We start from the raw sequence: 18,036 nt of genomic DNA, 5'->3' as shown, positions 1-18,036 counted from the left end.
GCGGGATTACAAGGGTGCACCACCACGCCCAGCTAGAACAATTCATATTAATTGGAAGTGTTAGGACTAAGTATTGAAGAAAATGCATGCATCATTGAAAATTCATCATCATGCTTTAGGGAAAATGCATTGGTGAACTTTATATTATTGTGAACATGTATATATATGTAGATATATGTAAATCATACTTTATAAACAGAATGGTTATAAGACATCACCTTGACAAGAATCAGTTCTCCTACTCCCCCACCATGGGAAATTACAAAGATTGGTTTAAGAAAGAAAGGCTGTGTTGATTTCTCATTGCTGTAAATTGGGGGTAAGATGTTAAAAAAAAAAAAAAGAATATGACTTCTCTAGGATTTTCTTATCCTTTAAGTAAGAGCAATAGACTTATATCATAAAACAGCCTTTCTGGCTTAAGTTCTGTTGCTCCATAAGATAGAGTGATAACCATTATAGATGAGAATTTGGATTTGAATTATGTTTTCATTCTTCTCATAGCCTCAACTCTGTCTTGATTGTCTTGATTAGATCTGACTTAGAAAATCTATTCAATTATGTTTTTAAATAGCATTTTAAATTTAATTAAATACAAATGGTTCTTGTAATCTCTGTAGAAATCAATCTTTTATACCCTAATTTAGAGCAATAGTCTATTCAAATATTTAAGATTATTATCCTATTTTATTGAAACTACAGAACATGAATTTTTACATCTAGCAATGATATAAAAGTATTCTTTTATAGCTGTTTCTCTTTTAACAGATGTTTTCTTTCTCTCATTAAGGTCACTGCTTTGGAAGAGCTATACATCTAATACCTTAAAGTAGTTTTACATGTAAAACTTGTACAAAGGATCAGAACAATGCCTCCGCGACCATCATCAGGGGAACTGTGGGGCATCCACTTGATGCCCCCAAGAATCCTAGTAGAATGTTTACTACCAAATGGAATGATAGTGACATTAGAATGCCTCCGTGAGGCTACTTTAATAACAATAAAGCATGAACTTTTTAAAGAAGCAAGAAAATACCCTCTCCATCAACTCCTTCAAGATGAGTCTTCTTACATTTTTGTAAGTGTTACCCAAGAAGCAGAAAGAGAAGAATTTTTTGATGAAACAAGACGACTTTGTGACCTTCGACTTTTTCAGCCCTTTTTAAAAGTAATTGAACCAGTAGGCAACCGTGAAGAAAAGATTCTCAATCGAGAAATTGGTATGATAAAATTTTTTACTAGAAGGCATTGCCATACTATTATAAAGTACAGATAACTGTGAGGCTTAATCATTATCTCATTATTGGAATATTTTTGTCTGCCTTTGTAATCTTAAATGGGTTTTTTAATAAAAATCATTATTCATCAAGTATTTTGACTACTTGAAATATGAAACTATTTTAACACCTTGATAGTCTATAAGATTTTTTAAGAAATAGCATTTGTAAGAGGACTTAGGTTTGTTATATCCCAGTTTTGTTTTATTATTCTGTAAAAAATAATTGATGAGAATATCAATAAAAATAAATATCTTATGTATTCAAAACTTTTGAGATCTTATCAGTTCTTACTATATGTATTTTATCACAGATATTTTCAACCCAGAGAAACTTTTGATTATCGCAATCCTGTTACTAATTATGGTAGTGGTGATACAGCATTTTATTTGAAATGAAATTTGTCTAACAAAAGAATCAATACTGTGTGCTTAATAGACTGTTATATGTTTTTAAGGTTTTGTCATCGGCATGCCAGTGTGTGAATTTGATATGGTTAAAGATCCAGAAGTACAGGATTTCCGAAGAAATATTCTGAATGTTTGTAAAGAAGCTGTGGATCTTAGAGATCTCAATTCACCTCACAGTAGAGCAATGTATGTCTATCCTCCAAATGTAGAATCTTCCCCAGAACTGCCAAAGCACATATATAATAAATTAGATAAAGGTAAGAAAATTGTCAGTCTACTGTAATTGTTACTGTAGTGAAATCTTATACCTCTACCTATATTTTGTACAACCTTTTTTTTTTGTAACGAGAAAAGCTTCTTGAAAGCAGTGACTTTTTATACTAATAAGATATATTTGAATGCTAAGTATACAACTTCTGTACAATAAATATTTACTAATTAATTGTGTGGATATGATGCTTATCTCGTGGTAAATCTTCAACTCAGTAAAACTGAAGAACTTTGAGCTTGAAATTCACTAGTTTTTCAGATACTAACAGAATTAGAGATAATTGTCTTTTTGCAAATAAAAAAGTAAATAGAAACATAAAATTTTGTTTATGAAAACATTTTATAAAATTTTTTGAATTTTACACATTCATGTATCATACCTGTAAGGAAAAAAATTTCTAGTATTAAATGCAACAATTAACTGATAATTATTATATGGGTATACTTAACATTTAATCTACCAATAGAATTAAGTGAACATGAAAATATCTAAACTGTAATGTTTTGAATGTATTATATCAGATAAATAGCAGTATTTTTCATGATAACAAACTGAAAGTTTCAATTTGAAGTTATAGAATGTGTTAATTCTTAATATGCTATTTAATATAAAATTCTGTTACAGTAAGTTAGGGTATCTTATTTCTATCTCACCCATATTACTCAATTGTACCATAACATAGTACATTTCTAAATTATTTTCTGCTCTAGCAAACTTTTTAGAATAGAATGCAGCCAGGCATGGTGGCACATGCCTATAATCCTTGTACTGGGAAGGCGGAGACAGGAAGATCTCAGGTTCGATGACAGCCTCAACAAGTAGTGAGGTTCTTGTCAACCTAACGAGACCCTGTTTCAAAATAAGAAATAAAATTGGGCTGGGGTGTACGTTGAAGGTAGAATGCCTCTAAGTTCAGTCCCCAGGACCACAGAAAAAATTGAGAAAATGCTATTTTCACTTCTCTCACTTTTTATGAAAAATTTCTAAAATATAGGAAAGTTGAAATATTAGACTATGAACATAGTTCAGATACTTTTAATTTTTCCAGATGGGAGGTCTCCTGGCTTAATTTTTTTTTTCTTGTGGCACTGCAGATTGAACTCAGGGTGTTCTACCTCCAAGATATAACCCCAGCCCTTTATTTTTTTTGTCTTAAAACAGGGTCTCCCTACATTGCTGGGGGGTCTTTCCAAGTTGGTGAGGCTGGCCTTGAACTGGTGATCCTCCTGTTTTATCCTTCCAAGTACTGGAATTAAAGGCATGTACCACCACACCTGGCTCTTGTCTAATTAATCTTAATAGGAAAGGATTGAAAAATCTATTTCTTTCCTCCTTATTTTCTGACTCTCCTTCCCCCATTTTTTCTAACATTCTAATTCAGTATCTCCATTGATTCTTGCTTCCCACAGTTTTCCACTTTAGGCACTATTGAACCTTTGAAACTATCATTAGCCACTCTGTACAGGGATTGTACCTAGGAAGTTTGTCATACAGTTTAAAATGGAAATTAGTTTGGTCTCAGCTACTTGTGACCGACTAGTCTCAACTTTGCATGCATGCCATGAAACAGGTGACTTGGACATGGTCTGGCCACTGTATTTGTTATGAAAATTTTCTTATTTTACCTGATATTTACCTATATTTAATTATGGTAAGAGTAATCCTTGAAATGTGTGTATTGAGAAAATGAAATAGATAAGATGACTGCAACTAATAATGTTTTCTGTTTTAGGACAAATAATAGTAGTGATTTGGGTGATAGTTTCACCTAATAATGATAAGCAAAAGTATACTCTGAAAATCAACCATGACTGTGTGCCAGAACAAGTAATTGCTGAAGCAATCAGAAAAAAAACTCGAAGTATGTTGCTATCCTCTGAACAACTAAAACTCTGTGTTTTAGAATATCAGGGCAAGTATATTTTAAAAGTGTGTGGATGTGATGAGTACTTCCTAGAAAAATACCCTCTGAGTCAGTATAAGGTGAGTTACAAATCTCAAGAATATTAATTTTAAAATTTTAAAGAAATCACACAAAGATGTATTTTAAGGAATATATCTTGAAAGCTAATATTAGCAAATAATATTTATAAGTTTAATTTTGTTGGGTTTTTTTGGTACTGGGAATGGAACACAGGGGCATTCTACCTCCAAGCTACACTCCCAGCTCTATTTTATATTCTTTATTTTGAAACAGGGTCTCACTGAGTTGGAAAGGGCCTCACTAAGTAGTAGCTGAGGCTGTCCTCGAACTGCAGTCCTCCTGCCTCAGCTTCCCAAATGCTGGAATTACAAGTGTGTGCCACCATGCTGGCTTAATTTCTTAAACTTTATATGAGAGACTAAAAATGTTGGCAGTTAAACTAACCTCAAAATGTGAAGTATTTCATGATTTTGATCCTTTCCCAAGCAATCACAATGGAATGTAATTAAGAAAGATGTTTTCCAAAAAATCCATGATTTATTGTTAAGATATCCGTGTGTGTGTGTGTGTGTGTGTGTGTGTGTGTGTGTGTGTGTGTGTGTTGGTCACTTGGGGATTGATCCCAGGAGCATTCTACCTCCAAGCTGCACCCCCTACCCCCAGCCCTATTTTTTATTTTTGGGTCTCACTAGCTTGATGAGAGTCTCGCTACTTGCTAAGCTGTTCTCAAACCTGCTATCCTCCTATCTCAGCCTGCAAAGTACTGGGATTACAGACATACACCACCACACCTGGTTTACGATATACTATTAAGACTTCCCTACTACCTGAGCATGGTGGCACGTGCTTGTAATCCCAGGATTTGGGAGGCTGAGACATGAGGATTGTAGGTTTGTGACCAGCCTCAGCTATTTAGGGAGGCTCTCTGCAACTTATAGTAAGACCATGTTTTAAAATATAGTATAAAAAATAGGGTTAGGAGTGTACCTTGCAGTAAAATACCCCTGGGTTCCATCTCCAGTACTGCAAAAGAAAAAAAGACTTACCTACTCTCTTCTTTTCTACTCTTTAAATACCTGTAAGAAGCAACTAGAGCAGGCACATTCCAAGTACTGATTTACAGTACCCAAGCAAAAAGTAGTTGGTCACCCTTAAATGGGATATCAATATGACTTAATAGATTCACAGTCAAGATATTTACTAAATAATACTACTTTTCTCTTACATTTAGTATCCTCTGGACCTTGTATTTAATTTTTTTTCTTCTTTCTTCAGAGAGTAGAACTGTAGTATCTAAAGTTGCCCTTATGTTCTTTTTTTAATATACTTTATATTCAAAGGTGCTGGATTCATCTTTACAATAACTTAACTCCCAAGTATTTTAAGTGTTTTAAATAACTGCTAAGAAATGTGGTTTACTTGACTTTTTAATTGCTTTTGCAGATTAATATGTAAATTTTCATAATACTACTGCATGTTGCTTTTAAAATGAGAACTCTTACAGGAAATAACTGTTTCCCTCCCTCCCTAATCTCTTACAGTACATAAGAAGCTGCATAATGCTTGGGAGAATGCCCAATTTGATGCTGATGGCTAAAGAAAGCCTTTACTCTCAGCTGCCAATGGACTGTTTTACAATGCCATCTTATTCCAGGCGAATTTCCACAGCTACACCATATATGAATGGAGAAACATCTACAAAATCCCTTTGGGTTATAAATAGTGCACTCAGAATAAAAATTCTTTGTGCAACCTACGTAAATGTAAATATTCGAGATATTGATAAGGTAATATCAAATGCTGATGCTCATTTTTATATAACTATATAAATCTTTTTTACTTGTTAGCATGTTAGTGATATATTAGCATGTTTTCAGATCACTAGAAAAATTTCAAAGTAACAATATGTAATGAATTCTATGAGTTTCCATTTATCTCAACTTCCACACAGTCTTCAGTCCTTTGTAATTCTAATATCAGTAATTCTAAGTTCTTAAAGCTGAAGTTTTATAGAACTTGTTTGGCAACAAAACCTAATCCAACCTAATGTGAATCTCTGTATAGTTTTTAATTAATCCTATTTAATATAGTATAAATATTTAGGTCTTGTTACAGAAATATCAATGTCTTTGTAGGGTGCTGCTCTAGCTGCCAACAGTTTTTAAAAAAATACCTATTATTGCCAGGTGCGGTGGCACATGCTTGTAGTCACAGTGCTTGGGAGGCTGAGACAGGAGGATCACACAGGTTTGAAGCCAGCCTCAGTTACTTAGTGAGACCCTGTTTCCAAATAAAATATACAATAGGTCTGGGAGTGCAGCCCAGAGTTAGAAGGCCCCTGGGTTTCATCCCCAGTACAAAAACAAAAAGCAAACAACAAAAAACAACAACCTAGTATTTATACCAATTTATTTTTCCAAAATAGGAAAAACTCTGAGTTACATACCTTGCTTAAAGAAATTTTAGGTCTATATTACTTTTTAGTAGCCTTATGTCCCCATCATTTTGGGGGTTTTTTCGGGTCTGGAGAAGGAACGCAGGGGCATTTGACCTCTGAGCTATACCCCCTGCCCTATTTTTTATTCTTTATTTCGAAACAGGGTCTCACTGAGTTACAGAGGGCCTCACTAAGTAGCTGAGGCTGTCTGTGAACCACGATCCTCCGGTCTTGGCCTCCAGAATGCAGGGATTACAAGCGTGTGCCACCATGCCCAGCTTTCCCCATCATTATTAATGGATAAAGGCAGCAGCAAATTTAGATGAAGATTATATGTTAATATTAACTTATATAAGTGAAAAGAAAAACAAAAAAGCTGTATCTAAACGAAAATTTTTCGCTGGTTCTCTCATATCAGTCATATAATATTGTTTAATACATGGTTTTGTCTAGTATGTGTATGTGCATTTGTATACAGAAGAGTATACACATACTTTTTGTTTTCTTTTTTAGATCTATGTTCGAACAGGTATCTACCATGGAGGAGAGCCCTTATGTGACAATGTGAATACTCAAAGAGTACCCTGTTCCAACCCCAGGTAAGGGAGTACTTATATAAATTTTCATAGATTATATTAGTATTTAGCAATATGATCAATAAAGTAAAATATTTTAATTATTAGTTTTATGCAAGTTAAATAAATTACCAGGCATATACATATAGAACATATGGACTTTATTTCAAATAAGTATCAATTGCAGGATCAATATTGATTCGCTCTAAAATTTTGCCCTAAAGATTCTTTTGATTCTCTTTCCCATTGTTTCAAGGAAAAAAAAAAAAAAGAATATGGTTACAAATTTGTGCTGATGTTTCCTCACATTAGATTAAAAAAAAAAAAACAAGCATTTATTTTATTTCCTTCTTTCCATTGCCATTTATATGAAGAAATAGGAGTTGGCAAATAATTGCAGGGCCAAACTACTCTGAGACAGTTTATTTCAAGTAACTCCCAAAAATATGTATTTGTGGCATTGAATTAAAGTGTCTTTGGAGAACAAACCTTTTTTTTTTTCTTTTCTTTTTTTTAAGTACTAGGGATTGAACCCAGGGGCATTATACCTCCAAGCCATATCTACACTTCCAACCCTTTTCTTTGTTGTCTTTTTTTGAAACAGGCTCCCACTAGATTTTTTTTTTTAATCAAACTTATTTTTACTTTTATTTTTTTCTCTTTTTTTAAAATTTTTTATTGGTGCACTGTATTCATACATCATAGTGGGATACAAAGAAAACTTTTGTAGACATAAATGCACACATCGCCAGTCAACCCCCACCCGATCCCCACCCCATTCCCTCCCCATCCCTCCTTCCATGCTTGGCTTAATGGTTGACATCTAGTATTATAGCAATTTATCCAAAATTAAAAATTATAATCTCACATAACAGTTTCATTTGTCTGATACCAAGCTTTTGATAACATAAAGATAACATTTCAATATTTCTTTTTGCTTTCTTTCTTACCAGAGAATATTTTTTTCTTTTTTTTTTTTAGGTGAAACTATCATATATTTATATATTTACTTTTCAGAAAAAAATCTATCCTAATATGTAATATGGATTCTAGATACCCAAAATGATCTCGAAAAAGAACAAAGTTAGGAGATGTATATTTTCTGATTTCAAACCATATAAAGCTACAATAATTGAAACTGTAGTACTGTTCTAAAGGTAGATATATAAACTATTGGAGCTAAATAAAAGCCTAGAGCTAAATTCTTCCATATATTGTCAAGTTATATTTGACAAGGTTTCCACGAACATTTGGGGGAGGAAATAATAATCATTTAACTAAATAATGTTGAAAAATTAAAATTACATGAAAACATTTCAATATTTCTTTTTGCTTTCTTTCTTACCAGAGAATTTTTTTTTCTATTTTTTTAGGTGAAACTATCATATATTTATATATTTATTTTTCAGAAAAAAAATCTATCCTAATATGGAATATGGACTCTAGATATCCAAAACGATCTTGAAAAAGAACAAAGCTAGAAGATATATATTTTCTGATTTCAAACCATATAAAGCTACAATAATTGAAACAGTGTAATACTGTTCTAAAGGCAGATATATAAACCATTGGAGTTAAATAAAAGCCTAGAGCTAAATTCTCCCGATATTGTCAAGTTATTTTTGACAAGGTTTCCACGAACATTTGGTGGTGGAAATAATAATCTTTTAACTAAATACTGTTGAAAAATAATACTTACATGGAAAAGAATAAAATTGGACCCTTACCTAATCCCATATACAAATATTAACTCAAAATAGATAAAAGACCTAAATATAAATCTTAAGACTATAAACTTTTAGAAGAAAATCTGGGTCATAAAACTTCACAACATTGAAATTGGCAGTGATTTCTTGGATATGATTTCAGTGGCACAGGCAACAGAAGAGTATACAAACTCCCTAAAAAATAAAAAAATATTGTATATCCAAAGACAATGTAAACAGAGTTAAAAGTTACTTGATAGAATGGGATAAAATATTTCCAAATGCTATATCTGAAGGTATATTAATATTCCAACTAGAAATCCTAAAAATTAACAACAATAAAAGCAAACAATACAATTTAGAGATAGGTAAAAGACTAACATAAATAATGAATCTTCACAGATTACCAATCTTAGTTGTCTGTTGGATGGAAAATCTTGTTTCTCTGGTTCTGGTGTGTGTTACCTATTTCTTCTTTGTAATTAATCTCTTTGAGTATTTTCTCTAGCGCTGGTTTTAAAGACATAAATTCCTTCAGTTTCTGTTTGTCATGGAAGCTTCTTATTTCCCCATCTAATTTGAGAGAAAGTTTTGCTGGGTAGGAAATTTTTGGCTGGAAGTTGTTTTCTTTCAGAGTTTGGAATATGTTACTCCAAGCCCTTCTGGCTCTCATGACTTGGTTTGGGAAGTCTGGAGCGATTCTAATTGGTTTGCCTCTGAATGTCACTTGGCCCTTTGTTTTTGTTGCCTTTAAGATTCTCTGCTTGGCTTCCACATTGGTCATTTTGACAATTATGTGGTGTGGAGATCCTCTTCTCCGATCCTGTATAAAGGGAGTTCTATAAGTTTCCTGGACCTGTGTATCAACCTCTTGCTCTATGTTTGGAAAATTTTCTGCTATTACTTCCTTGAAGAGATTGTTGATCCCTTTGGTTTCACTTTCTTTTCCCTCCTCTATTCCAATTATTCTTAGGTTAGCTCTCTTAAAATGGGCCCATATTTCTTCAATGTCAGATTCCTGCTGCTGGATATTTTTTTCTAGATTAGAAACTATGCATTCATTTTTGGAATAATCATCTTCTAAGCGCGAGATTCTGTTCTCCATGTAGTCTAATCGGTTGGTCATGCTTTGAATTGAGGCCTTTACTTCATTAATTGCATCCTTTATCTCTTTTTGACTCTCTCTGAATTCTTTTCGAAGCACCTCTATTATTTCTACAGTTATTTTCCTGATTTGATCTTCTAGAAATCTCTGATTTTCTGTTTTATTTGGTTCTGATGTTGTGGGGTTGTGGGCATTCATTGCTCCAGTGTTATTCCTCTTTCCCATGATTTCAGAAATTTGTGCCTTCTCTGGGTTCTTCCCTTGGGTCACTATGACTTCACTTAAGGTGCCCTGGGTCTCGAGTCTGTAGTATCTCTGACCCCACTACTCCTTTACTGGGTTGTATCACAGAGTCTCCGACCCAGGGAGTCCATTGAGACTGCTTTAGACTATGGGGGGTGCCAGGTTGGGAGTTCTCCTATGGTGTGATAACTCTGCTCCCGCCACTCCCCCACTGGGTCAAGTCCCAGGGAGTACAGTACTGGGATTTCTCCTCTGTGGCCCGCAATTTGACTCACTGTTCTTGAGTACGCAGATGTAGCTGTACTGGACTCGATGAATTCACTGCTGCTGCCGCCGGTGGCAATATGGCGCCGCTGCCACGCCCTCGGCCATGAGACTGGTGTATTTTTTCTTCTCTGGTTTTGAGTTCCACTCTGAGTCCCTGCAGCATGTGCTGAGCTCAGCCACTGGGAGCTTTAGGTGCTCCCTGCGCCGAAAGATCCCTCCTGGCTGTTCCGCAGCGGCTCACCTCGGCTTGCTGTAGCCGTCAGGTGAATTCGCCGCTGCAGCCAGCAGTATGGCGCTGCTGCCGCGTCCTCGGGCATGAGGTCGGTGTATCTCCTCTGTGGCTCTGAGCTCTGTTCTCAGTCCACTTTCTCTCTGGAGCCTGGTGATTTTTTTGTTTCTCTGGTGATGGTGTTTTCTGGCTATGAAAGGCACTGATTTTGTGGTAATGGAGATTGGTTGTTGGCGGGGCTCTTAAACCCCGCTTTTCTCGGTCGCCATCTTCCCGGAAGTCCCTCCCACTAGATTATTAAGATTACCAGCTTACTAAATTTCTGAGGCTGGTCTCAAACCTGCAATTCTCCTATCTCAATCTTTCAAGTTACATGTATTACAAGCATATAATACCACCATGCCCAGCTATAAACAGATTCCTCGGAGGAGGAATTATTTGGAACTTTAAATTATTTGGAACTTTAAATTAGTGCCTAGATATGATGAAGAAGTAAAAGGTAATATAATTCAAAAACTTGCCATTCTCTTTCTTTGCCTCTCTTTATAAAGTTATTTAGGAATAAGAGTCCATCCCTAAATATAATAATAGTAATTTTTAAGAGAACTCAAATATGGGCATGGTAATCCCAGTACTTGGTAATCCCAGTACTTGGGAGGTTGAGACAGGAGGATCACAGGTTCAAGACTAGCCTCAGCAACTTAGCAAAACTCTCAGAAACTTAGCAAGACCCTATTTCAAAATAAAAACTAGGGCTGGGCGTGGTGGCGCACGCTTGTAATCCCCGCACTTGGGAGGCAGAGACAGGAGGATCGCACAGGTTCGAAGCCAGCCGTGCTGGCGTAGGAGACCCTGTTTCCAAAAATAAAATAGGTCTGGGAGTGTAGCCTGGAGATAGACGGGCTTCCAGGAACCCCAGTACCACCAAAAATAAAAAAATAAAAAATAAAAAAATAAAATAAAAACTAGGTATGGTGGTTTAGCTAAGAGCTAAAACAACCCTAGGTTTGATACTCAGTAATACCAAAAGAAAAAAAGGGCTGCAAGTATAGCTCAGAGGCAGAATGCCCTTGGATTTAACCTCATTACCCCCCCCCCAAAAAAAGTCAAAATTTACCAAATACTATAGCACACACCTGTGATCTCAGTACTTGGGAGGTTGAGACAGGAAAATTTCAGGTTCAAGGCCAGAATGCAGGAGTTGAGCAAGACCCTCTTTCAAAATAAAAAGGACTAGGGGTATAGCACAGTGGCAAAATGTCCCTGAACTCAGTCTCAGTACCACAAACATATATCAGATGTTGAAATTTTAGTAAATTAAAGTAGTTATTTAGAAAAGACTATTTAATAGCCGGGCGTGGTGCCGCACACTTGTAATCCCCGTTCTTGGGAAGCTGAGACAGGAGGATCGCACAGGTTCGAAGCCAGCTGCGCTGACTTAAGAGACCCTGTTTCCAAAAATAATAAAATAGGTCTGGGAGTGTAGCCCGGAGGTAGAAGGGCTTCCAGGAACCCCAGTACCACCAAAAAAAAAAAAGACTAATTAGCTTCAAGAATTTTTTTAGTCTAAAAGGTAAAATATGTTAGCAGTATGAAGATTTAAGTTAATTTTTAACTTTCCTGTATTTTTAACTTTCCTGCATTTATAAAATAAAAATATCAGAGAAAATTGAATATGAGGTTATCAAAAACATAAAAAATAGACTTTAGAATTTTATTGTTTTGGTTTGGTTTGGGTACTGGGGTTGGAACCCAGTTGCTGGCGAGGATGTGGGGAAAGAGGAACTCTTTTACACTGTTGGTGGGAGTGCAAAGTAGTTCAGCCACTATGGAGATCAGTGTTGAGATTCTTTAGAAAACTGGGAATAGATCCACCATTTGATCCGGCTATACCACTCCTGGGTATCTTTCCAAAGGAGTTGAAATCAGAGAGCTACATTAACATATGCATACCCATGTTCATAGCAGCACAGTTTGTAATAGCCAAAATATGGAATCAACCTAGATCTCCATCAACAGATGAATGGATTGCAAAATTATGGGAAATACACACAATGGAATTCTATTCAGCTATAAAGAAAAATAAAATAATAGCATTTACAAGAAGATGGAAGGAACTGGAGAACATTATGTTAAGTGAGATTAGTCAAGCACAGAAAGAGAAGGGACATATGTTTTCTCTAATATGCCCAAGCTAGAGAGTAGTGGTAATACCAGAGGGATTCCAGATAATGGAAGGGAAATCTCAGCAAAGCTAGAATGGAAAGATAGGAGAGGAAGAAAGCTGAGGTTGTTTAATGGAGGAGCTACATCCAAATATGTGTAATAGTATAAATATAACATGGTTAATCAGGACATTCTTTATTGGGAGGGAGGAAATGGGGGGGAGAGGGCATGAAGCACAATCTAAATGTATACCATTTTCAGTATGTTCCACTTATAAATAAAATAAAATATGGAAAAATATTTTAATTTAAAAAATAAATATAATCAATAACTAAAAAAATTTTTTGTTTTGTTTTGTTTTGGTCCTAGAGGTGGGACCCAGGGGCTTTTCTACCTCCGAGCTATACTCTCAGACCTATATTTCTTTTATGTTTTATTTAGAAACAGGGTCTCACTAAGTTACTGAGAGCCTCCCTCAGTAGCTGAGGCTGGCTTCGAACCTGTGTGGTCCTCTTGTCTCAGTCTCCCAAATGCTGGGATTACAAGTGTGCACCACCATGCCCGGCAAAAGATAAAATTTTTAAATTCTTACTGAGATAGTTTGCTCCAAACATGTGCTTCGGTATACTACATAGATAAGGTAGTTTATGATTTCTTCATAAATATACCTTTCAAAATTAAAATCAGTTTAAACTATATATATAAATCATTTTGTTTTAAAAAAGAAAACTTGGTGTGTGTGTGTGTGTGTGTGTGTGTGTGTGTGTGTGTGTGTGTGTTGTGAGATGGCTGGACCTTAAAAGAAAAGACATACTTTATTTTGTTAGTATATTACTATTAGTATATTACTAGAACAACTAGGTATATAGGACAGCTCTCTTAGAAAGAATACTTCCCATTAATTCATGAACAATTCTAAAGATTTAGAAGTAATAAAAAGTCGTAAGTGAATTTAAGTAGATGCATCTTCAATTTTTCTTAAATTACTGTAGACTTTCTAAATCTCACAATATTTCTTCTCCCTATATTTATTTTATAACATTTATTGCTTCTTTTGCCTTTAGAATTCTTTCTAAATTTCTTCCATTTTAAACCTTCTCTCTACTAATGTGTTTAATCTTTTCTCAAATTCCAGAAAAGATAATACAATAAATATACACACATGCATGTTTAGATTTAAAAAATGTAGTATGTACACACAGTGGAATTTAAAGAGGAACAAAATTATGTCATTTGCAGGATAAAGGATGGAACTAGAAAACATGCAGACCAGCTGGGCGTGGTGGCGCACGCTTGTAATCCCCCTGCTTGGGAGGTAGAGACAGGAGGATTGCGCTGGTTCGAAGCCAGCTGTGCTGGCTTAAGAGACCCTGTTTCCAAATAAAAAAATATAAAAATAGGTCTGGGAGTATAATCCGGAGGTAGAAGGGTTTCCAGGAACCCCAGTACCACAAAAAAAAAAAAAAAAGAAAAAATATGGAGACCAGCCAATCTCAGAAAGTTAAGGCTAGCCGTGCGTGGTGGCACATGCTTATAATCCCAGCATTTGGGAGGATGAGACAGGAGAATCACGATTTGAGGCCAGCCTCCACTACTTAGTGAGGTCCTTTGCAATTCAGCGAGACCATGTTTCAAAATAAAGAATAAAATATAGGGCTGTGGTGTAGCTCGGAGGTAGAGTGCCCTTGGGTTCCATCTATAGTACCACACACACACGCACAAAAAAAAAGGTTAACGCTTATTTGATCTCACTCATATGAAGAAGCAAGAGGAAAATAGGAAACAAAAGGGACTAAATGAAGAGACCAGAGACCAGAGACCAGTACAGTAGTAGAAAGGGCTTGGGGATAGGAGGGGGGAAGGGGAAAAGGAGGATTGAGGGAGGCAACAGTTCAAATAATGTTATGTTAATATATGATAGTATTACCATGAATCTTACTTAAGTGTGTGTGTGGAGGGGTTGATTCAGAGAGAAATACACTAAGTGCTGTGTGCATGAATGAATGTATACTTTGATTATTACTGTGGTATATAGTTACAATGTACCAATAAAAGTATGAAAAAGTATATAACAAACCATAAATGTATAATTGATAACAGTAAATTATTATGAAGTGAATATTCATACCCACTGTACTAGTCAAAAAATAGTATTCCAAAAATCTTCCCTCTGCCTGTCTACCAATCTGTTAACCTTCTCTCCTTCCCAATAGTAACCATTGTCTTGACTTCTATTATTCTTGGGCAGGTTTGCCTATTTTTGTATATTATATAAATTGACTCAGAATAGATATTCTATTGTTTAACTTCTTTATTTCATCCATTTTGTTATTCACTTCTCTTCATTTTCATTATAATATGATAGTCCATTATATGAGTATACCACAATTTGTCTATTGCTGTTGGACATTTGAATTATTTTTTAGTTTGAAGATATTATAAATCATTTTGCTATTAACATTTTATGCATAAAACACACATTTTATGATTCTGTTCCTAGAAGGAGAAATGGGTCATGGGGTATACACATATTTGCTTTTAGTAGATTATTTTTTTCAAATAGGTTGTAATAAATTATACCCCCACTCTGAGTGTATGAGATATCCTATTAGTAGATAACCTTACCACTCTTTAGTATAATCAGTCTTTATAGATGTGTAGTGACATCTCCATGAGATTTTAATTTCTATTTTTGTATGACAAACAATACTACTTTTTATGTTTTTAGTCATTTTGATACATCTCATAAAGTGCCTTTTCTAGCCAATCACTTGCCTTGCTTTTGTTTAATTTGTCTTTTTTTTTTTGCTGTTTTATAGGAATCACATACTGTAGGTGAAGTTTTTTGAGGGGTGGGTAAATTATGTTTTTGTACAATTTTACATAGGTGGAATGAATGGCTAAATTATGACATATACATTCCTGATCTTCCTCGTGCTGCTCGACTTTGCCTCTCCATTTGTTCTGTTAAAGGCCGGAAGGGTGCTAAAGAGGTAACATATTTTTTTTTTTTCTTTTTTAGAGGTAATATATTTCTGAAGGACAATTCTGTTTACCTCTAATCTTCTGTGTCTCTGATTGAATACATTTCACAAAATGTTTTCTGTTTTGTCTAAAAAGATAATAAACTTCTTTTGAGCCAAGCATGGTAGTGCATGCTTGTAATCCCAGCATTTGGGAGGCTGAGACTGGAGGATTGCGGTTCGAGGACAGCCTCAGCTACTTAGTGAGGCCTTCTGCAACTTAGTGAGACCTTGTTTCAAAATAAAGAATAAAAAATAGGGCAAGGAGGTGTAGCTCAGAGGTTGAATGCCCCTGGGTTCCATCCCTAGACCTGCAAAAAAAAAGATAATAAACCTTTTTAACATATTTAATAAATAAATATATCATAGAAGAATAACTGGGTGAGAGCTTCAGAAAATGTATTTATGATGAGTATGTCCTGAATTTATATTGATACAATTTTTAAATATGCAAAGTAACTGTGTGACTTTGCAAGTATGTGTTATGCTGATTTGGTTCATATTTTCTACTTAAAGTTTAAAAAAATGCATGTGATTTCAAATGAGGAAAAGCAAAGAGTACTAAATTTGGAAAAATCATTGTGACTTTTGGTACATCTCATTCCTGTTACTATAGAGACAGTTATTAAAATCTCTTTTTCAGGAAAGAAAAGTGTTATGAGATGAATTCTGTAATCTATAGAATAGTGAATATTTGTCCCCTTTTTTTTAGGAACACTGTCCATTGGCCTGGGGAAATATAAATTTATTTGATTATACAGACACCTTAGTATCTGGAAAAATGGCTTTGAATCTTTGGCCAGTACCTCATGGATTGGAAGATCTGCTGAATCCTATTGGTGTTACTGGATCAAATCCAAATAAAGTAAGCTTTCTATTAGAATAAATTGTTTTTTTTTCTTTATTCTGACAATAAAGCACTATATACACACACACACAATTTTTTCTTTTTCTGTACTGGGGGTTGAACCCTGGGGTATTCTGCCTCTGAGCTACACCCCCAGCCCTATTTTTTATTTTGAAATAAGGACTCACTAAGTTGCACAAGGCCTCACTAAGAAGCTGAGGCTGTCCACAAACCTGTGACCCTCCTGTCTCAGCCTCCAAAGTACTGGGATTACAAACATGTACCACCATACCAGCTTTAACTTGTTTTTTGATGCATTGTAATTATTCATCTTAATGAAGTTCAGGGTGATAAAGGCATACATGCACATAGTACCTATCGACTGCCCCAGTTCTCTCCCCATTCTTTCTCCCTCCCCTCCTTACCATGCCAGTGACTGACATTGATAAGTTTGTGCATGTACATCATGTCCATTGAAGTGTTTCCCTCTTCAAGTCTTCCCTGTTCTGTCTCCCTCAGTTAGGTCCCTTCCTTCACTCCACTAAGGTTTCTCTTCCTTTGTCTAGAATCTCTTCTGTGTCCCAGTTCCTCCCTAGCTTCTGCAAATGAGGAAAAAGAGCCAATCTTTCGCTTTCTGTGACTGGCTAATCTCAGCATAATATTTTCCAATTCTACTTATTTCCTTAAAAATCACATTATTTTGGTTTTTTTGGCTGAGTAGAATTCCATTGTGTGTATATCCCATAATTTTATAATCCATTTATCTATTGATAAACATCTCTCTACTGGTTCCATAGTTGGGAAATTATGAATTGTGCAACCGTAAACACAAATATGCATGTATTACTATGTTAGTCTGATTTCAATTCTTTTGGGTAGATACCCAGAAGTGATATAGCTGGGTCATATGGTATGTTCATTTCCATTCTTCTGAGGATCCTCCACACTATTTTCCAGAGTGTTGCACTAATTTCCAATCTCACCAACAGAGTATCAGAATTTCTACTTCTCCATATCCTAACCAGCATTTATTATTGTTTGTGGTTTTTTTCCTTTTTTCTCTTTTTTTTTTTTTTTTTTTTTGTGTGTGTGTGTGTGTCACTGGGGATGGAACCCAGGGGCATTCTACCTCTGAGCTACACTCCCAGCCCTATTTTTTATTCTTTATTTTGAAAAAGGGTCTCATGGAGTTGCAAAGGGGCTCACTAAGTAGCTGAGGCTGTCCTCAAACTGCAATCCTCCTGTCTCAGCCTCCCGAATGCTGGGATTACAAGCGTGTGCCACCACGCCCAGCTTTTGTTTGTGTTATTAATGATTGCTATTCTAATTAGGGTTAGGTGAAATCTCACGGTAATTTTAATTTGCATCTGATTACTAATGATGTTGAACTTTTTTTTCTTTTTCTTTTTTTTGTGTGGTACTGGGGTTCCTGGAAGCCCTTCTACCTCCAGGCTCCACTCTCAGACCTATTTTTACATTTTTATTTGGAAACAGGGTCTCCTAAGCCAGCATGCGCAGCTGGCTTCGAACCTGCGCGATCCTCCTGTCTCCACCTC

General features: G+C 35.4%; 1 protein-coding gene across 1 annotated transcript in view; it reads left to right on the top strand.

Annotated features, from left to right (window-relative positions):
* Window positions 1–868: 868 nt before the first annotated feature.
* PIK3CA (phosphatidylinositol-4,5-bisphosphate 3-kinase catalytic subunit alpha) overlaps window positions 869–18,036 on the top strand; it is a gene marked incomplete at both ends in the record, with an annotated part of 44,290 nt that continues 27,122 nt past the window's right edge. The window contains 7 exons of the mRNA XM_080695730.1: window positions 869–1,220; window positions 1,735–1,944; window positions 3,691–3,941; window positions 5,424–5,669; window positions 6,833–6,918; window positions 15,498–15,603; window positions 16,346–16,498. Of these exons, the coding sequence (XP_080551856.1) occupies window positions 869–1,220; window positions 1,735–1,944; window positions 3,691–3,941; window positions 5,424–5,669; window positions 6,833–6,918; window positions 15,498–15,603; window positions 16,346–16,498 (1,404 nt within the window). The remainder of the gene's footprint in view (window positions 1,221–1,734; window positions 1,945–3,690; window positions 3,942–5,423; window positions 5,670–6,832; window positions 6,919–15,497; window positions 15,604–16,345; window positions 16,499–18,036) is intronic.

Source organism: Muscardinus avellanarius (assembly GCF_963383645.1).
Source record: "Muscardinus avellanarius genome assembly, chromosome: 5".
Classification (NCBI taxonomy): domain Eukaryota; kingdom Metazoa; phylum Chordata; class Mammalia; order Rodentia; family Gliridae; genus Muscardinus; species Muscardinus avellanarius.
Note: the sequence above shows the minus strand (reverse complement) of the source record. Positions and strands in the feature narration are given on the sequence as shown.